This window comes from Chamaea fasciata, unplaced genomic scaffold (assembly GCF_029207755.1).
Source record: "Chamaea fasciata isolate MVZ Bird 193981 ecotype frontalis unplaced genomic scaffold, bChaFas1.0.hap1 SCAF_5, whole genome shotgun sequence".
Classification (NCBI taxonomy): domain Eukaryota; kingdom Metazoa; phylum Chordata; class Aves; order Passeriformes; family Sylviidae; genus Chamaea; species Chamaea fasciata.
Genome location: NW_027094090.1, coordinates 37,477,085 through 37,495,814, shown reverse-complemented (window position 1 = coordinate 37,495,814; position 18,730 = coordinate 37,477,085). Strand labels below are relative to the sequence as shown.

General features: G+C 46.1%; 1 protein-coding gene across 1 annotated transcript; it reads left to right on the top strand.

The window, feature by feature from the left end:
* Positions 1-927: 927 nt before the first annotated feature.
* On the top strand, positions 928-2,674 carry PHLDA1 (pleckstrin homology like domain family A member 1). The gene is made up of 2 exons (XM_066183275.1): positions 928-1,590; positions 1,698-2,674. Exon 1 carries the CDS (start codon positions 1,124-1,126, stop codon positions 1,583-1,585), a length of 462 nt encoding a protein of 153 aa, XP_066039372.1. The 5' UTR covers positions 928-1,123; the 3' UTR covers positions 1,586-1,590; positions 1,698-2,674.
* Positions 2,675-18,730: the final 16,056 nt, after the last annotated feature.

The window sequence follows — 18,730 nt, the reverse complement described above, 5'->3', positions numbered from 1 at the left end:
TTAGGAGGGATTTTGATTTACGTCTAATACATCAGAGGATTAAGAATTAAATACTTTCATATTAACCTTAGGTCACTTTACTTTTCTACTCAAATTTATTCAAAAGCTAACCTTGGGGGAGAATCCAAACAATAAGCAAATGTGTGGCAGCAAAGCAGAATGATAAAAACACTCCTAGCTGCTTGCCAGTTTGGTTTTGTTAGGTTTGTGGTGGGTTTTTTTTTTTCTCCCTAGTCTGCTTTTACAATTTCCATGAACTGACGTTCTGCTGTTTCCGTAGGGAAGTGGTATGGATGTCTTTCTTATGACATTACTCAAACTGCTGCAGAAAATAAAAATTTATTTTATGTATACACTTGAAGCTGCTTCTCCCCAGGCCAGCATAGGATTCAAGCTCTTTTACCAGGTTCTTTCAGGTTTTCTTTTGTTTAATGGAGCGACGATCGCTTAAATGTCAGGGTTCCGCTGAAAACTGGCACCGTTTTACTGGGCTTGAGTCAAAAACACGCAGAAGAGAGCCCTTTACTGCTCTTGCCCAAGGAGGCAGGCTGAGGAAATACATTTCAACTAAATAGTACGGGAACACCCCGAGGAAGGCAAAGGAGCGCTGTCGGGCATTTGCCGCGTCCTGATAATCTTTCTGTATTAGTCTAGCGCTGGTCAAATACGGCGGGGAGCCCGTTCCCTCCTCAGCCCCGCCGTGCTGTGCCGTAGCCTGGGGCGGGGAGCCGGGCCGCTGCCGCCGGGGAGCGCAGCCCCCGCCCCGCCCGGCGGGCGGCCCCGCCGCGCCTCCCGGTTCCGCTCCTCTCACCGCGCTGGGCTTCCCCGCGGCCGGCGGGCGGGAGGAGCCGCAGTTTCCGCTGGGTGTCACTCTGGGGTGGGAGAGGCGCGTTCAAAAGCGGAGGGGAGGGAAAAGCCCGCCGACAACCCCGGCCGCCCGCACCGGCAGCGCCCGCCACTCGCCACGCCGCGGCACGGGCGGCAGCCGCTCCGCTTCCTGCGGGCCGGGGCGCTCCCGGCCCTCCGCCTCGGAGCCGGCGCCCGGCGGAGAGTGCTCGGCTGGTGCCGCCTGCACCCCGAGCCCAGCCCCTGCGGGCGGAGGCCGGCTAACCCTGCCAGAAGGATGCTGGAGAGCGGCTGTAAGGCGGTGAAGGAGGGCATGCTGGAGAAGAGGAGCGACGGGCTGCTGCAGCTCTGGAAGAAGAAGCGCTGTATCCTCACCGAGGAGGGGCTGCTCCTCATCCCCCCTAAGCACCCCCCGCCGCCACAGCAGCAGCAGCAGCAGCCGGCGCCGCCGGCCGAGCCGGCGGCCAAGATCAAGGAGCTTCACTTCTCCAACATGAAGACGGTGGACTGCGTGGAGCGGAAGGGCAAGTACGTGTATTTCACGGTGGTGATGGCCGAGGGGAAGGAGATCGACTTTCGGTGCGCACAGGAGCAGGGCTGGAACGCGGCGATCACGCTGCAGATGGTGCAGTACAAGAACCGCCAGGCCATCCTGGCCGTGCGCTCCACCCGGCAGAAGCAGCAGCACCTGGCGGCGCCCCACGGGCCGCGCCTCCGCGGCGCCTCCAACTCCGCCTAGCGCAGGTACGGACCCGGCACCGCGGCCGCCGCACCGGCACCCGCGGGGCTGCCGGGCCCCGCCGCCGCCTCTCCGCCTGACGGGCTGCCCTCTGCTCTCTGTCTCGCTGCAGGTTGTGTTCACGGAGCGCTTCGGAGAAGAGGCACAGAGCGCGTTCGTGGCGGACCTGCTCCTGGGACTCAGAAACTGGGCAAAGGCCGGAGGTGCAGGCGGACCGGAGAGAAGCGGCTCAAGAGCCTGAACCTCGGCCAGCTGCTGCTGCTGCTTTGCCGCCCTCGGTGCCGAGAAGCATTTCAAATCCATTATTTATGAACCTTGGAAAGGATCCTTTGGTGCGATGGGACTTCTAGGAGACATGATGTACTGTAACTTTATTTTAATGTATTTTATTTTATTTATTAGGGTTGTTTTCTTTCGGTTTTGTTTTCCTTTTTATTTTTTAAAGGCTTATTTGCAAGACATTTCTGAATGTAGGCCATATCAAAAAAGTAAAGGAAAAAACAATATGCATGTTAGCTTCCTAAAAGAATGAAAAAGTTCTGGGTACTTTGACTGTGTGCAATTTGACAAAAAAAGTTATTCATTTTTTACCCAAAATACATTATATTCCACCGGCATGGAAAACGTGATGTGTGTTTCAAAATTTGGCTGAAACCCATGCTGTGTATGAAACCTATTTTCTCTAATGAGAACAACAATTATAGTCTGGACGTTATTTTTTTTTTTTTTTAATATTAAACCGTGGTGGAAGATGATAAAAAAATTATTCATGCTTGGCTTCTAAAAAAAGCAATGTTGCTTGTCGTTCTGAGATTAAAACCAATTTGTTTAGTATATGAACGGAAAGAATCTGACCAACTTCTTTTGTGATACGGGAATCTGTGTTGGATTCCAGCTGTCTGTGTGGTGTGCTTGCTCCTAGGCTGGTGGGCCAGAGCTGGGAAGTGTTCATGAACATTTCTTAGCGTCCAAATTCTGGGCTCCCTCTGCACGCTCAGTTCTTAAGTGATCTGGACTCTCAACCTGTGTTGCATTTTCATGGCGGTTTTTTAATGTCTTGCATTAAAGCAGTCGATAGTTTTAAATCCATTTTACGTATGTCTTAGTGTGTAAATGGATTATTTTGGTCACAGTTTTCATAAGCTTAAAGTTGCTCTCTAGCTGAGATGAACTAGATTAATGTTGGTGTTTAGCATTGTCAGATGTTGAGAGAGGTGTGCCATCTTGCCTCTAAAGACATTGATGAAGCCATGAAGTTGGAAAACAAAGGGCTAATTGCACAGCTGGTGTGTGTTTCTCTGCCTCTTAAAAGTCTGTGGGAGTTTGGCTGCCGATGCTGGTGGGAGTGGGTCGGAGCTCCTTGCCCAGTGCAGAGGAGGGAGTCGGGTGTGAGCAGTGAGCTTTCTAGGACAGGGCCCTGCTGACGATGAGTGGCTTCACAGTGGGTGCTGCTACCGCCCAGGTTCTCTGGTTTAAATGAAATAGGAAGGATGCAAGTGGGACAGAGCAATGTGGCCCATTATCTGTGGTCCAAAGTAAAATGTCAAAGCCACGGAGGTACTTATTTTAGTTAGCGTGGTGAGGAAAATGGCTTTTAGCCCCTTTACAATTTACATTAATATAAACAAAATCTTTTAAAGTTACACATCCAAGGCTTTTCTTTTTGTGTAAATGAGAGCCTTACATTTCTTGGTGCAAGCTTATTTCTGTAAGTGTTAAAGCAAAAAGCTGAAGTGATACTCGAAGGAAGATTTTAGAATTTGCTACTGTGTACGCCGGTCCCTTCCTCTGCGCTCTAAGCTCAGTCCTGTTAGGAGTAAGTTGAAGTCTGTGTTAGCCCCCATCTTTTGTTCCTTTGCCGAGGTGTCAAGGTCACATACCTAGACAAGGAAAACATGTCATGATGCAGAATCTAAGCCCTGAGGATCCTCTGTAGTTACTCCTGAGTGCTTCTTTTCGACCTGGCCCTTGACAAGGCTGCGTGATGAGCTTGGGGCGGTAGATTACAGTGTCCTAACAAAGTCATTATTTTGCGATTAATTGAAATCGAAGGTGCTCCGCATCTTCTAGGATTAGGTTCGCTGGCTTGGCAGTCATAATACTCAATTTCCACGTCTCTGTACATCTGCCATTATCATTCTGCTAACGCTTGGATGTTAGAGCTGCAAGGGGATTCTCTAATGAGCTAGTCAGAGACTTACAAAACAGACTGTAATTTGTAATTTGGCTCCTCTCTTTAGAGTGATTAATTACAGTTTACTGAGAAACTAATCCACCTTTTCAGGTATACAGATATATTGTTGATCTCACCTACTAAAATCATTTTAGCCTACTGAAGGATAAATGTAACTGATTAGAATGAATTCCTGTTTGATCAGAGACCCATGTATTTCTCTGAGAGAGGCAGTTATTCTTGTCCTCATTGGTTGCAAGTCTCTGAATGCCACAAAACTCTATGGATGTAGTCTAAAGCTGAAATTTTACTGTTCTTCTGGAAGTACTTGTACTTTGAAAGCTAAAGATCATAATTTTAGTGAGAAAATTGACATGAAGGTGTGAGGAAACTACTTTCATTTTGAATTTGCTATTCCTTTTCACTGGTTCAAGGTCAATATCCCACTTTTGTTTCTTGCTTTAAGTTGGTCTGAAGGATGATCTGAAAACTTCTTGGGCTGATGTAGTTCAACAAACTTTTGTTGCTTGTCATTGCCTGCTGTGTTACCTGTTTCAAAACTTTGGTGTCAGCCAGCCTCCTAGTGTGAGAGGTGGTCACATCACAAAATCTACCTTGATACCTCCAGCCTGAGAGGGTGGGATGAGTGTAAGGATCAAACTTTTTCCTTGTGTCTCCAAACTGTCTGCTGGAAACTAAATGGGAACAAATTGGCTGGGGTCCCCTGGGGAGAGTCGGACCGTGTGGCTCATGCCCCGTCAGTATAAATAAGGCTAAATTGTCTGATGGGGACAGTCTGACAACTTTCTCACGCTCTGAATTCCACAGCATGTGGGTTTTTTTTTTGGTTTTGGGGTTTTTTGGTTTGGGTTGGGTTTGTGTTTGGTTTTTTTTTTTTTGGGGGGGGGGGGGGGTTGGGGTTTTGTTTGTTTGTTTTTTCTTTTTTTTTCTTTTTTTTCCTTGACTGATAGTAATTTTAGACCAAAAAAATTGTTTGATGTTATAAAAGATACTTCTGGGGTTTTTTTCATCTTGCCCCTCTCTTACTGCATAGTCTTCGTTTGAACATATGGATTCGTTTGAATTCATAGTCTGGATTTAATACTGTCTCTTACTGCCTTGTAAGCAGTGGCTATGAAAATAGGTTCAGCACATCGTGCTCCATCTTATTGGAGCTTTGCAAGTAAATAAATCACGTTGTCCTTCCTCTTCAAAAAAAAAAAAAAAAGAAATCTGACAGCACATGGCTGAAGTAAATTCATTACAGAATAAACAAAAATGCTGGTAAAACACACAGGCAAATGCTTGGTAGCAAAAGTTGAGACAGTCTGTTCATAAAGACTTCAAAATTATTTGTAATTTAAAAAAAAAGTCATCAAGGGGCAGATTCAGCAAGAAAATCCAAGTGGTGACCAAGACAACTTAGGAACTGGGGGGAAAAGGAAGATTGAGTGGATGTTGTTTCTGTGACATCCTGAAGTAATTCCTCTTTTTTAAGGTTCATGATATTCAAATGCCAGCTTCTGAACTGTAGCTGCAGCGATGTACAAAATGTTTTCTAGCATATCCTCTTGTGAGCAGAAATACCAGTGTCGTCAAAAAAAGTTTGTGTGTAAATATGAATCATAAATGATTTCTGAGAGATGTGATTTATTTTTCATATTTTTCAAGATACATTCCATTTCAAATAAAGAGGTATCTATTGAAAGAGCTCTCAATATATTGGAAGAATGGTTGTTTGGTGGGCTATTTGTGATGATTAAAGCCTGGTCTAAGCTTTTCCAATGTCTTAAGCTCAATCTAAGAGCCTAAGAGGAACGCTTTGGATCTCAGTAGGTACTCTGTGAAGACCCACTCAGATGCTCCAATTAATCTTTATATATATATAACACAATTATGAGACTCAGAGTCCAGAAGTTTTTCCTTCCTGCAGTGTGTGATGTGTGAACACACACACCAAGTGTAGCTGATTTCTGTGATACTCAGTGTCACTGTTCATGTACAGCAGGTCTTTGGGACAAACAATTCAGGCTCATCACTGTTACCTGTAAATGCCTTGCGCTATGTGACATTAGGAGTCTAAACTGAAGCATTAAATGTGCCTTGTTTCTCTTGTTCATATATCTTAAACAGTATGATTGAATTTCAAATAACCTGAAATTAACCTAGAAAAAAAAAACACTTCCACCATCTGGCATAAACTCTGACCTGGTCTTTCCTAGCTTCATGGGAAATGAGGTATGACAAGAAAAATGTGCTGCTTTGGGCTCTCCATAGAGCTGCAGCTGCTCAGATGTCTTGAACTCTCCTGATGTGTATTTGTATTGCAGCAGGTCCTCATTTTCAAGCATCTCCTGAAGGTATATAACTTTCAGTGACACAATGTGCGTTGACCTAGACATGTTGGTGCTGTTTGCCTTCACTGAGTGATGTCCGTAACCTCTTTCATAAGCAGGCTTTTGTTGTAACAAGTACAAGTTCTCTATTCAATTGGAAACACCCAAAATACAGGCATTTGAACTTAATATTGAGATGCAAATTATAGCTTAAACATCTGACCTCTCACAAGGGCTGGTGCTCAGCAGCTTTGAAAAGTCAGTTAGGCACCTTTAAATTTATTGTCTATTCAAGAACCCACTGTTGCTTACAGCTGTTAGGGGTATCCCTTATAAGCTTTTAATAACAGTGGTAAGTGTCTCTGTAAGGACATCAATATAGTAGAACAAGAGTTTTATAATTTCTGGTTGTTCCTGCTCCAGCATCATTGGTGATATCTTTACAAAAGTGCATCAATACAGGCTTCTCTGCTTCAACTTTTGATTGAGAGGATGTGAAAGACATCTTATGTCTTTATGAGACTGCTTACGTATTTATGGCACGTATGAAATGGTCCTAGAAATAGGGACATTATTTTCCTAATGGGGAATATTGTCTTACTAGTGTTTTCTCTTTTCTCTCATCTGAAGTACAATGTGGGGTACAGAGAGAAAATCTGGATCTGATTCAAAGTTCATTGAAATCAACCAGAATTCTTCCAGATTGGGACAGAGGTTGACCTTTTTCACAAATGGTGGCTGCTTCTCTTTTGATTTAGAGAACCCAGTAATGAAACCCCAGAAGCAAGACCTTTGCCAATGATCTGTGTCAGTATTTATGGTGTGTGATTAGGGTAACAGTGACATTGTGGCCTTTCATATTTCTCAATTAAATGATGGGGAGAAGAGGAAGATGAAATAATGCCTATGCTTTTTGAGCAAAGCAAAATACAAAAGAAGACCAATCTAAATGTGTGTGTGTCCCCCTTCTCCCAAATCTATATCATAATGCAATTTCACTGAATTCACAGCACACCTGAAACTCACAATTTTCTTTGTAATTGAACCCAAACTAGAATTAAATGAAAGCCTTTGCTCCTCTGACTACTTGTTTGTAGCAGGAACATCTCAGTCCTTTTTAGAAAGTGCCAAGTTACTTTCTACACTTATCCATATTTTTTAAATAACTTCAACCATGGTAAAAACTTTCAACTGAAGTCTTCTATAAATTTGAAATAAGCTTTTAAAAAAAAAAAAAAAAAGTTATAAACACCACCATGGGTGTTTGTTATGTTTTTTTCTGTCTTTCCAGTGTGGGATTTTTGATGTGTAAGGTAAGGACCCTGGTACACCCTTCTCACAGTGTTGCTTTGTGCCTTCTTGTGCTGAAGATAAGCAGAGGTGCCTTTGGGCCTGATAAGAACTAAAGGATGCCACATCCTCAAGGTATCCTGGCACCCAAAGGACCTGGGAGCTGCTTGGGACCTCAGCATGGGACTCAATTACTTGTGGAGTCCTGGCCTAATGGTACACACCGAATTTACAAGGAAAGGGACATCAGCTCCTGAATGAAGCACTGGGAAGTGATGCTGTACTGCCAGCTGGCATCTGCATGAAGCTTATGCTCTGCCTCAACAGCCTGGTTGGATTGCACCACCTACAAGTTTTCCTTAGGAGTCTTGTAGAAAAAGCCAGAGGTGAGGTTTCTGTGCTTAAGTGCTTGGGGTTTGTTTTTTTTTTTTTTGGTTTTGTTTAGGCTTTTAGAAAAACATCAAAGCAAAGATATGTATCCCAGTACAGGTTCATCATGGGAACATTAAATTAATCACTTTTACAGCTTTTCCTGGTCTTCTCCTAGATGTCTCAGGCTATGCCAGCCACCAGTGCAGGGGAAATGATTGTTCAAATGGGGGTTGTGTTGTGTTGTGCTATGACCACAGTGGATTTTGCATAAAAAATATTTCTAATTACTCTGCTTCCTAATCTTTGCCCTGCAATACTTTTTGAGCAGCCATAATAGATTAACTGAACCAGAAAATATGTATAGAATGACTAACCATTACAATGAAGCATACAGTCCTCTGTGGTCAACAGAATATTTCAACTGAGACAATTTACCCCATGTTTTGTAAGGCTCCCAGTGAGATGAAGAAATCACTGCTTTTGTTTTTAAGATCTTGTCTGTGTTTTGTAAATATTTCTGATATTTATGACTGTACATATGGCTTTGATTGTAGCTCACAGGAGGCTCAACAGCTGGGTTATATACCATCTAGGAGGAGATTATTTAATTATTGGTAATTTTTGTTGGGGTTTGAGGCTCAGCCTTTAGGATCTTTCACACCTACTGCCATTTACAAAGGTAAAAGTATAGCAGTGAACCTGCCGCTTGGAGAACACATACAGCCTGTTCTTGGGTTGGGTGCCAGAGCCAGGGTCCTTTGAGGGAATGGCTCTCCATGTTGCTGTGTGCCTTGGACCTGGTCCTGGGATGATAATGCTCTGTACCAGCGATAGCACCTCTCTGCCAGGCTCTCAGCCCACTTGTATATCATATCTCTGTTTTGGAGAAGAGGAAACTCGGGACCGGAGAGCCCCATGCTGCCTGCCCAAGGTCATGCCTTGGGAGTTCCATCCATAGCCAGGCTCCCTGTCCCTGTGTGAGAAGTGCTGCCTCTCACAGCAGAACTTGCTTCATTTTCTGTGCTTGGTAGAGACCTTCCTTATAATCACCTGCACTGGCACTGCCACAGCTCCTTGGATGGAGACCTAGATGAGTGACTGCCTTGCCATTTAAGTTCCAGCCTTAAAGATTCACCATGTTGCAGTTACTTGCTCCTTGGAGACAAGAGCAAGGCAGAAACACTTGGGCTTCACTTGGGATTTAGCAGAGTCTTGGATGACTTCAGATTATTAAATCAGCCTCTGGCTACTCTCAGCACTAGGCATTGTGCAAACAGTGTACTCGAAACGAAGGGATCTGTGAGTTGTTCCCTATTTCCTGCGCAATTAAGCTCTTCTATTTACTGTGGATCACAAGGACAAAGAGAGGTTATCAGCCCCATAATAACTTGAAAGAACTCTGTAGATATGAATCCAGTGTTAACGCAGCTTTTCCAGCCTGATACCTGCTTTGACTAAAACACACAAAAGAAAATAAAGGGGGGGGGGGGGGGAATAATCTGTCCTACTCTTCTGCTGTCATTTAACCATTTCACTCAGAAAAAAAGGAGCTTTGGGAGAAATCCTTTTAGTCAGAGACACTTATCCCAATCTTGTTTTTCTATCAGAAAAAAACAAAACTGACTGGTGGACAAAGCTGTAGTAGCCAACCCACTTATCCTAATTTACACAGCCCCATCATGCTCCAGCAGCAAGTCTATGTGGGCTTTCACAACAGCTCCTTCAACCATCTGTGGAGCTGAAAACTCCATGTCCTTTCCTGTGCCAGCAGCTACTGCAATATGCAGATGACTTTGCTTAGGGGCTTTTCTTGTATGCAGATGAACACATGAAAAATTACGGTTCTTTTAAAAGTCAGCCTTGAACAGGAAAAGCCATTTCTTTATTGGTTTTTTGGGAGGCTGCTGCTATTCACAGCCAGTCATAGAGCCGTACCTCCAGCTGAGTTAAATGTGTACTGGCTGCTTTTCTCATTTTTATCACAGATTGTTAATATTTCCTGTTCCACTAAGCCACATTTCCCTGGTACTCTTTCGTAGTGCTTGGCTCCTAAACAAAGTCACAGCTCTTGTCACAAGGCAGCGGGCTGCATACTTATCCTTTCTGTGAGTGATGACTGAGGGCTCAGCAGTAGGGAAGTAACGCTGACAGCTCTGCTCCAGGACAGCAGATTGTCAGCATTCCTCACCAGGGCACCCAGCTGGCCTGAGAAAAGGCTGCTGTTTTGGGGGTGGGGGTTGGGCCTCTAAAATAAACTGACTGTCCTTCCAGAAGGAAGATGGAGAGGGATGGTCAGATGACCTCTTTCTGGTCAGAGTAAGAGTCAGACCTATGCCTCTGCAGAACCTGAAGCAAACACTTCGATTCTGCAGGAACAAGCTGAGTTGTTGGGTGCAAAGAGAGAGGGGTATCTGATGACTGAGATGGCAGTAAGACATCCTAACACAGTGATAATTACGAACAATTAGCCATTTCCCCCTTCCATCCCCCTTCCTCATTCGGAGAAAAGGGTAGCTTGCATAAGTGGAGAGGATGACAGGTGGGCCTGTTCCTGTGCTGGGGATTTAGCCCAGACAGTTGGGAGCAGCAGCTGCAAGGGCGCACTTAGCTTCTGCTGCCCCAGGGAAGCTGCTACGATCACTCCCAAGCAATTTGGAAAGTGTTCCTATGTGTTTTCCTGCGGGCTTAAGAAGCTTGCAGTCCTGGCCCACAGATGTCTAGAGTTGTGAAACTAGCCACGGGGCAATCAGCTGCCTGCCACCCCTGCCATCATCCTTAGTCATCTGGGAGGGAGGCTGAGGAGGGGCTCTCCGGACAGAAGCTGCCTCCGGGAGTGACTGGGGCAGCCAGATGGGTGGTCTCTGCTCTCTCCGCTGTCCTTCTGCTAGGTACATCTGATGAGAGAAGTCTTCCTGGGACAACGGCTTCTGCTCCACGAAAAAGGAGCAAGGTTCGTCACAAATGGCGTTGACGGCACTCACTGCCCCCCGGGCTGTGTCATGCCACTGCCTTGCTGGCAGCTTCGCCAGTGCTGCCATTCCTCACCAGGGCTCTGTGAGCCTTAGCAGTGCGATGAGCAGCTGAATGAGGTCTGAAAGCTTCACAGGCCTGTGCAGAACACCTTTAACCCTGAAGTTCTGCTGCTAATAAGCTCAGAAACAGCTCCAGTGATGTGTCTTGAATTGGGCTGGGGGAAATTGGTGCTCTGAGCTGAAGGTGCGAGGCAAACATACCTTTAGGACAGAGGTCCCCATGCCCAGTGGGCTGCGTGCTGGTCATCCCAGAGGTGGGACTCTAGCATCCATGCTTGGTGGCACCTTCACTTGCAGGGTTGGGGTCTTTCTTCCTAGTTTTTCTCTAATTCTGCTGGTTTCAGCCATAGAGCCATCTACCAGAGGGTATTTTTTTCTCAAAGGTAATTCTAAATAACTTGGTCAATTTTCCTGAAAGTAGAAAATCCTCAGCAATCTTTTGCTGCAGAAACATGGTGCAAAAGGGTGAACGCTTACGCAGGTAACCTTAATGAAATATTTCATTTTTGTTCTGGGCAATGGCAGAGGCCTAACACAATGTAAAGCTTGCATAAAAGTAAAGATTATATATGTTTGCAAATCTGTCATGGCTACAAAGATAATTTTGCTGCCTTTGATTTTCTAATGTTTTAATTTAACTGAATCTAAGTGGATTTAATGGTTAATTTTCAGAATATTCACTTTAGGATTTTTTTTCATACAAAGTTGAAACCTTAAATCAAGCTGAATTTGGGACAAGTAATTTACTTTTGATGAGCTCTGGATATGCTTCGCCTTTCTTCAGCCCTCTTTTTTCTCTTCTTCATCTCTGAGTCAAGCACACAGCATTTAGTGGGACACATAATGACAGCAGCTGCTCCCCCACCCACTCTGTGTGCCTTCCTGATGAGGCTAGTGTCTCCTAAGGGTATGGTAGCCCTGGAGCAACCACAGCTATGTCCTCTGCTCAGTCTGTATGCAGCCATCCTCTATTAGATTTGCCTTTCTAAAATGAAATTCCGGTATAGCTGGCACTTGTTCTTAATTCAGCTGTCACAGTCTGCACCAGACTGGCCCAGGGGTACTTGGTAGGCAAAGCCCTACAACAGCACTGCTGCACCAGTGTCCTTCAGGAAGGTCTTTTTTATTACCACGCCTTTGTTGCAGTCACTGAAAAGCATTCACAGACATTAAGGAGATGGGATGGAGCTCCCCCTCTCACAGCTGCTAACATTGCTTTCCACATGTGATTGATTAAGGTAAAAGATGGTTTGCCTTTGCCCCTCTCACTGCTGCCCTTCTGCTGCAGGCAAGATTTAAGGTGCACTGAAAAGCAGGAATGGTCCAAAAGCACAGGATATTTATGTGATACTCTTAATGGGTCTTCCAATACTATGTGTGTGGCCTTCCTTTAGCCTAGACCTCACAGAACTGCTGTAAATCCAATATCTCACTGACCTGTAGCCTGGGAGAGGTCAGGGTGGCAAGGTTTGTATGTACCAGTTGGAAAAGAAAAATGCTTTTATAACACAGAATTCCCAGTTTGTGATGCAATGCAAGCTACATCTTGTTCAGTACGATTCTTTTGCAGGTACCTAACTTGTAATAGCACACATTCTCTGGAGCTGCCAGGGTTAGCCCAGATTTAGGACCACTCATGAGGGCCACCCTGTTCCTGTGCACAAAGGCATACCAGGATACAGCTGTTTTCAGCTCCCAGATGTTGACTACATGACACTGGGAAGATGTACCTGAAATTCACTATTGCTTGTCTATTTAGCAGTGTTGCTATACATGCTACAATATCAGTGGGCTAAATAGCTCAGAACTGCAGTGACCTATATTAATTGCTGCCCACTCTCAATCCATAAAATCCTCAGCTTTTATAAATTCTGCCTCTTTTTCTCCGGCCCTTTACATCCTTTACTGGCTTTTTGAAGGGGAAAGCTCAGGTTTTTTTATACTTTGCCTCCCTTCTCCAAGAAACCTTGCTCTTAAGTTTATCAGAAGCTTCAAAGAGATCTCCAGCCCCCAGGTTTACACACAACCTACTCAGGGTGTTCAGTTCCTTCATGTTTCACAGAACAGGTGCAAGTGCAGTGCTAGGAATGAGGAAGAATTAGGCTGTTCAGCAGCCAGAGCTGTCCAGTAACTGCCCACCCTTGACAAGCTGTCATATTTCTACATCTTGCAGCTCAGGACATAGGAAGTGTTTGAATTTTTCATACTGGATGATTTCAAAGCTCTTGGGTCTACTCTGCTGGAGAAATTAACACCTGTACTTCAGTGTGAGTGGGGGCGTGCAAGGAGTGGAAATGCATACACCCCCAGGGTCACCCATGGGCGTGCTGGAACACAGAGGGCTCCACGGCAGGGGCCAGAGCCCAGCTGCCCGCAGAGGAGGTGAGCCCCTGATAGACACATCGAAATGCCTCTTCTCTGGTCCCCTGGCACACTGCAAGGCTGTTCTGCAGAGGATGGAATTGTTGCTGGCATGTTGATGGAAAGTGGATGGTGGAGGGGGCTGCATAACTCACCCCCCTTCCTCTGACTTACAGCTTGCCCTCCTTGGCAATATGATCTCAGGCTGGCCCAAAGGGAAGGGCACACCATACTTTAACATTTGCCCTTCAGCCTAAGCATTACCCAGGGACACAGGGAGCGCCTTGGTCCTTTGGTGGGAGTGACACATTAGTGAGATGGCTTAAGAAACAGTGACCTCAAACACAGCAGCTCCATGAAAGGCCTTGAGGATATGGGACACCAAAGCCTCTCCCTGCCCCTCCCTGGCCTTGTAATCAGATAGGCTCCCTCAGATAGGGGCACTTTCTAAGAGACTTCAAAACACACTGGTGGAAGCTTTAGTGAAGACCAGATTTGGCTTTCCTCAGATAGGCATCACCCAGTGAGATCCCTTGGACCCCAGGTGAACATGTTTCTGGTGCAGCCACCTTTGCCATGCTAACAGCAGTGATTAAAACTTTCCAAAAATTTAGAACAGCTAAACTGAATGGGGCGTTCAGGAAAATAAAGAATAAAACCCTAGAGGTAGAATTATGTCACTGCTGAAATCTGTGACAGAATTTCACTGACTTCATTGAAGGACTTGCCCCTTTAGGAAATCTGCAATCAAAATGGGAAGCTTGGGATCCTATTCAATTTATATTTGATATGAAAAAGACATTAAAAAAATCAGTTGCATTTGTCATAGTTTGCTTTAACTACTCAGTTGTTGGGAAGACATGTAGGCACCAAAAGGCAGAAGTACCAGATATTCAGGTATTCGCCCTTTGATAGGATGATTTCTGAGAAATGAGTCCTGTTGGTCCCGGAAGAAGCTCCAGTGCTTGTTTAGATAATGAAGAAAGAGCTTCAATAGCACATGGTACCCAGTTGTGCACCCTTGAAGAGACAACTGGCCTGGGTCTAAGTCTTTAGCAACCATTTCAACACAGTTCCACTTTCCCAATTGTCTCTGGGAATTCAAAATTTGTCAGTGGCAACAAAATAGGTATTGTTCAATAATGATGAAAGATTGCTCTCTTTACTTACATTTCTCTGCAGGATGCTGCAGTTGAGAACATGCTTTGAGGACATCAGAGAGGAAGGTAAACCTCTGTCATACTGGCAGAGAAGGGTCTATATGGCACCAAGCAGCTGAAATGCTGCTCTTGGTCACTGCTTCCCCAGAACTCTTAAACCACGAAGCCTGGCTTATCTTGGTACCTCTGCCTGCTTGCCAACAGCTGCCTAATAATTCTTTTCTCTGTGCAGCATAAATAATTACTGAGCTGTCTTCTCCTCTGTTGCTCACCCTGCCTCTGAGCCAGCCCTTGCAACTTGTATTTATGCTATTGCTGAGTCTGCCTGCAAGCCCTGACACGCTGTCCCAGCAGCCTGCGAGGAACGATGTGCAGGGGGGTGCTTGCCACGGGGGAGGGCCAAGGAGGAGGTGGCACTGTCCCACCTGCATGGCTGCCTGAGGATGCTCTGCCAGGCAGCCAGCACCCTGTGCATCCCACACTTGGGGTGGATTCACAGCTGCTGCTTCCTGCGCAAAAACATTGTCACTGTTGGGGGGAAAAACGTGGAAGTCCAAATTCGTCACAAATTCCTGCTGGGAGCAGAAGCAGGTCCTTAATCTGCCTTTGCATGGTCCTACATGCCCTATCCTGGCTGTAAGTCCATGCCCTCATCTGTAGGACTGGTTGCTCAGGGAGCTGGCTGCCTGAGGGCAAGCCAGGGCACTGCTGGGGGGCTGCCACCCCAAATTCCAGCACAGCGGTGCCCACAGCAGCCTGCCACAATGGGGACTGGCTGCCAACCCCACTGCAGGCTGGCCACAGCTATGTGCTGCAGCTGGGGCCACCCTAATGCTTCACCTTGAAGAAAAGTCCCACCTCTAAAGACTGTGGCTTTCCCTGTGGGTACACATTGGCTGTTATACCCTCTATCTGCACTCACTGTGTCCAAAGGTGGAGGTTCTGTTATAGCTGGTACATGAAGAACAACTTGTAGCTAGATGCCATAGCTTTAGAGGCAACTCTCCCTAAAGGAGAGTGAACAGTTTGCCATTACTGTTTTCCTCTATGGCAGCTCCTCACGAAAGTATGGACTTTAGGAAGAAAGTGTCTTTTGCCAGATCCTGGTGACGTTCCTGCTAGTTTAATTAGGCATGTCTGGTGATAGGTGTATGAGGCATGCTGCAAGACCTGGGAATACTACTCTGCTGAACGGAGCTGAAGCCCAAAACAGTGTGATAAAGAATTGAAAATACTGTCTTTGTATTTGGACTGAAATAAATTCTGGGATGCTTAAACTGGGAAATTTCAATGAGAGGTCTGCCTAGAAGTGGGAAGGACTTCCTATGTTGTGAGGATGATTCACAAGGGAGACAGAGGTATCCATCCTTCCCTCTTGCCTCCCATCTGCTGTACCCACTCCTGAGACAGGAGCTTGGACTTAGAGTGCTTTGGCTCCCAACCCCTCATCACCTCATGATTGTGCAGCATGTCGATGACAGGCTGCAAACCCAAGGCTGGGCATCCTGTGTCCTGAGGAAGTTTCAAATAATAACAGTATTATTCTTTAATGAATGCTGACCTGACACTGTGAATCCCATAGACTGTGTGTGGCATGAAGGACAGCAGTTCTATTAACTCTAAGTATGTCTATTTTTCTATGAGACATTGACTTCATGTATCTGCAAAGAGGAGACCAAGGGATTTCATCCTGCTCCGACCCTTCCTTTTCAACCTCCCTTATTCTGAGTCACCTTCTCCTTGCCTAATTTGTCTGTTTTGCCCCAGTTATGTTCTCCTATGAGTATGCCTGGCTCACAGCAAACATCTCCACCATTAGCACAGGCAAGGAAGTGGTTGCGTGATGTTGCCGTCAGTGGATGGTTTATCTAGTTGTAATTCCCATGGCTCCAGCTCTGTGAGTGCTTATACACAGACCTCATTTTGCAGGGGTGGCAAGGGGAAAGGTCAGTATTTATGAATCATTTCCTCCTGGCTGTGGCAATGAGGTTGGTTTGTGAAGTGAGTCACAGAAGAGCAGCCTGGAGAGGCAAAGATCTCCGAGCAAAAGACCTTCAGATCCTTAGTGACCCTTGAACATTGCAGCCAAGTTACCATCATCATTTCACATCCCCAGTCACAAATATCTTCAGTTACTTAAAACTGTGGACTCTGTAGGTATCATCTACCATGTCTGTGAGAAATCTTGCTTCTTCCAGAAGTATTGCAAGGACTCAAATATGTGACTGCCCCACGGCCAATCAATTATCACATGGCAAAAAGACAGAGGGAAGCCCATCATCCATTCCTCTGTTACGAAGATGGACTTGTGTTTGAAATGCCTGTTTGTTGTGGAGAGGGAGAGGTTTCCCAAAGGGAAGTTGACCTGATAAAACAGTAGCTGAGGCTGGATTTATTACCCCTTGTAATGAGGTTTCCGTGTTAGTGCAGAAGTGATTCTGCTGCAGGGTTTTGTCTTTGTATTAGAATTGTGAAGCCAGTGTAGTACTGCTGTGTTATGAGCTGCAAAAACATGGAACAAGCCCATCCTCACTATGCAGAGCATAAAAACTAAAATGCCTGAGATGCTAAAAGAAGTTGTACATGGTCCACCTCAACACTTTTGAAATAGCATCAGCAAATTACCACCCAAAGGATGTATCCTCTCACTCAAGAGATCCAGTTTTAGTGCAGACTTCCATGGAAAACATTTAGTTCCCTGTATTAAAATGTTTTCCAGAAGAGCTGCCCAGCTGCAAGCTCTAAAATGTTCAGAACTTCCTCCACAGTAGAGCTATTTATTTTCACTGCCCTGTTTCCCCCATGCTCTCTCTTGCTGCCATTAGGCCTATTAGGAGCTGCAGTGGTGAGTCAGGCTCCTTCACCGGATCCTTTAGAGATTTCCAGTGTGCCCTTTCGTCTTGGCACATGTGGGGCTGGCAGTGCCAGGACAGGTTGAGAGAGCAGGGCTGAGTTTTCTCCAGTGTTCATCAGGGTCCAGACACTTCTGGTGGAACAGAGCCTGGCTAGTCCTAGAACTGTCCCTGCTGCAGATGCCTGGTCCCTCTTGGCTGTCAAACATCTGAGAGGGAAGCATGTCCATCCATCTGCACCCAGTGCTCCTGCAGAAGCTGAAGTCAATATCTCCCTGCTTGTCCAGTCAGAGGGTAGATGTTTGAGGGGCTAAAAGTAGAAGGGAGGAGCATGTGAGCTGGTGGTGATTCCTGGGTGAGCCATTTTCAAATAATATTCCCAGCTGTTTCCCTGCCAGGGCATCCGCCTGACCATCATCCTGGAGCCACACGGGACTTTCTGCTCGGCCTTTTGCACTGCCACCCTACGGCCATGGCCCTACAGCAATAATTGTTAGCTGAAGACAGGAAATCTAATTAAAAGGGAGATGAGCTACAAGGGGATAACATTTGGTGTTCTCCCTCTCTGAGGGCAGAAAAGTCAGGCCAGGGGAGGGCTCAGTCTGAGGTCCGGAAGGGCTGGGAGGCTCAGACCTCCTGCCAAGCTGCTTCCAAGCACGGTGCTTGCTGCACTGAGCCTAAGGGAAACAAACCTCTGGCACCTCTGGCTGCCCTGTGCAGGAATACATTCCTTGCAGGAATAACTTATCTTTGGCCAAATAGTTTCCATTTACAGTGACCTTGAGGGCTCTCAGGCAGGGGGAGGACCCTGGTAGCTGAGGGTCTGCACTGTTACTGATGGGATGCTGTGAGCTGAACCTGCTTGGGCATCCTACCTGCCTTGTCAGCTGGCGGTGCTGGAGGCTGCCAGGAAACAGTTGTGCTTGTGCATTTTGGCCTTCCCACTGCAGCAGGGCTTGGCTGGGGATCTTCTGGAGCACATCCCTGTGCAGGGACGGTGCCCACCAACCCAGCATGGCCACAGGGGGAGCATGGCTGCTGGCAGTCTCGGCTGGGTGATGGGCTGTTTGCATTGCAACCCTGCCTGTGGCAGCCTCCAGAGAGTCTGACCATGTAGTGGGAAAGGAGGCTTTATTTAAGAACAGAAAGCAGAAAATGAAGTACCGACCTGTGGCCTCCAGCAAGTGATGCCGCTGTGGCTCGGGCAGATGATCTGGTCTTGCTGCCACCATGCTGGTTGTGACTGACACTGGCAGCATGAAGTCTCATCATTTCACACATCCAAAGACCTGATCGGTTTCTCTGAAAGCAATCCACAGCCACCTCTGATCACCGCAGAAACACAAATGTCTTAATAATGCAGTGTGCTGTGCTGAATGCTTTTAGTCCTGATGGCTGCACCGTGGTTAGCAAGGAGGCGCAGTAATTGTCAATTGTCATTCAAAAATCACAACAGTAATTGTCACATATGCAGACAGGTATTGTTCATCCTCAGGGATTCAGGGCACTCTGGAACAGTATTATTAAACATAATCCTTCCATTCAGTTTAGGATTTGAAGTCTTTCTCA